We start from the raw sequence: 2,770 nt of genomic DNA, 5'->3' as shown, positions 1-2,770 counted from the left end.
ATATCCCGACGCCTTCTTAGTATTACCGCGAAATGTGAAGAAATTTACCGGAATTTGCAATGGACAATTTTCCAACAAAGTAAATTCAATTAAACTTCAATGGGCATCTTTTATTTCCGCGTTGCAAAGCTCAAAACTGTACGCGGTGATTTCCAGTGCATAGAAATTTACTTACCAGTTCTTTTGAAATTTTCCATGCAATTAATCTATTTCCAAATTTGGCACCTCATGCATCTCTCTTATTTAAATCCATATCTAGAGGAAAGTTTGAGCTATAGTAACAAGCAAATTAATCTATTTCCAAATTCTCTCTGATCTTCTTTTTGATATATCCCCATTTATTGTTATGGCTATGAACATTGAGTTGTCCTCTGAAACCAAACAAAAAGAAATGCAGGTGACAATAAAGGTTGATGAGGACATTCAAGAAAATGAGGTCCTTGAGGTATCTCTCTCGATTAGTCTCTTTCCTTTTTATTTTAGTGGCCAGGAGAGGGTTTTAATAATTATTTCTATGTTTTGGTTTATATTATGTTTAATGTAAAGGTTTTTTTGTTTTTGTTTCACCCGATGTTCGGTATCTATATTGGAGCCCGAGTACTTTCGGATTCGCGCCACGTAGGGCACGTTTGAGAGAAACGCTCCCTATCAAGGATTTTTCCATACGTAGGACTCGAACATGAACCTCTGGTAAAAGGGTTAATTTTAGAGAATTTTACGGTATATATTAATTGGCTCAAGCTTACTATCGAAATGAGCACATATTTTTAGATCTTACCCTATTTAGCCCATCTTGTATATAATTTAAAATACTTAGGAAAATATACTAATTCTTTAATTGTTATTATAATTTTTATTTTTTAATCCTTAGAAACTGATTAAAAGTGATATTCATGTCTATCATCACAGATTTAAATATTTTTGGGTGAACTAAAGTAAAAAAAAAAAAAAAAAAAAATTAAAACTCTATTCTTGGGTTTTTTAAAGGCTTGATAACTCACAAATAGGTTTTGTGATTTATTGAGATTTTGATAAATTGATAATAGGGGTTCATCGGAGATGTTATTTTGAATTTGTGGTTAAAATTTGAAGCTATTCAATGAGGATTGATCCTTTTGCACGGAGTTTCATGGTTGAAGTTAGTAGGAGACCAAACTCAATTTTTGTATAAGTTTGTAAAATATTGTATATTTTGTATAACAATGTAAAAGTGTGTATAAACACTTGTTATACACTTTTAAACAAAATTGATACATTATTTACAATAAGTGTATATTATTGTATAACCTTGTATAAACACTACAAAAACAATTGGCAATGCAGGTGTAAAACTTTTGAAAATACAGCTACGTGTGTGTAGTATGTTGGTTGGGCTGTATATTTTTAAAAAATTTCCATTTCTTGCAAAGTAAGAAATGTACTAAAGTAACTGAACTTCACCTGCTATATTAGTAAAATTTAAAAACTTTACTTAGTGTAAGAATAAAGTTACAATATTTTTCCAACTAACAGTAATGAGTATGTATTATAGCTATGGTCGCAAAATTTAGTGACTTTACAGTTAATTGCATTAGTTATTTTCTAATCCAATTATTTACTTCCATTTTAATACGACCGCCTGGTGAAGGTGGCAAACACTGCAGTGGGCAATGGCACATGCTTTTATATTGGTAGCCTAAAATAAAAATAATTATCTATACTAGAATGATTTTGTGTTTTTCTAACACAAATGTCGATTAGAGTTAGCTATATATAATTTGGGATCTAAAGTCAATGAATTCATATAAGTGTCTTCTTATAATGTATGCACATTTTAATTTTTTTTTTTTTTTTTTATATATATATAAACATAGGTCAAGACAAAAACAGTAGATCCAGTTGAACTCACAAAGCCCGCCTTAGATTCGGCTGGTGAAAGTGGCACACGCACTGCAGAGGCCCACGAAAAGTCTAGCAATTGGATAGTGAAAGCACCAGAGGAGGATTCTACAAGATCAATAAGGAGTGAAGTGCAACCATTATTGACTTTGTTGTTAACAGTCATGGTGTTTATCGCAGGAGGGGCATATGCAGCTCTTCTTAATTTTCATGAAGTTTTTCCTCACGTAGAGCATGTCAAGATTGTGAGCCTTAGCATCCTTGAGTTGTTGACATTTCCAAGTGCTACAGTAGAAGGTTTTCTTTTCATTAGTGCGGCCACAATCACATTCATATCAAGCATGTTGGTGATTTTGTCTGCCTTGTGCCTGATCTGTGGGAAATGGGCATGGGGCCCTTCATTGGCGACTTTAATCTTGTTTGTAATAGCGGCAATGTTTCTTAGTTTTTTTGCTATGCTGAATAAGCTTGTTCCGCACTTGATCACAGTAGGCGGAGGCCATGCCAAAGTTCCAGGAGTTCTAATTGTTATATTCTACAGTATATATGTGATGGTTCTTATACCTATATTGGCAGTTATTTTTACAAGGGTAATTTATGGAATTCGTACATGTAAGATAGTGAAGTTGTGACAACAAAAGCTTAAATTTTCTATGCATTTGACATTCTAGTGCAGAGTGTAATCTAGGACTAGCCTCATATCCTACATGACACTAAAAGTGCAACGCGGTGATTAGTAGCAGCTTTTTGAAAATTTTATTTTTTTGTTCTTTTTTATGAGTAATACTCCCTTTATCTCAAAAAGATTGTCTTAATTTGACTTGGCACGAAGTATAAGAAATAAAGGAAGACTTTTGAAATGTGTGGTCCAAAATAAGTCTTAGATATTTGT

General features: G+C 32.7%; 1 protein-coding gene across 1 annotated transcript; it reads left to right on the top strand.

The window, feature by feature from the left end:
* The first annotated feature begins 273 nt into the window (after positions 1 to 273).
* On the top strand, positions 274 to 2,541 carry LOC132060894 (uncharacterized). Its single transcript, XM_059453793.1, has 2 exons — positions 274 to 445; positions 1,854 to 2,541. Exons 1-2 carry the CDS (start codon positions 347 to 349, stop codon positions 2,508 to 2,510), a joined length of 756 nt encoding a protein of 251 aa, XP_059309776.1. The 5' UTR covers positions 274 to 346; the 3' UTR covers positions 2,511 to 2,541.
* The last annotated feature ends 229 nt before the right edge of the window (positions 2,542 to 2,770 follow it).

Source organism: Lycium ferocissimum, chromosome 6 (assembly GCF_029784015.1).
Source record: "Lycium ferocissimum isolate CSIRO_LF1 chromosome 6, AGI_CSIRO_Lferr_CH_V1, whole genome shotgun sequence".
Taxonomy (NCBI): Eukaryota; Viridiplantae; Streptophyta; class Magnoliopsida; order Solanales; family Solanaceae; genus Lycium; species Lycium ferocissimum.
The sequence above is the reverse complement of the archived record's forward strand: the minus strand, read 5'-3'. Positions and strand labels throughout refer to the sequence as shown.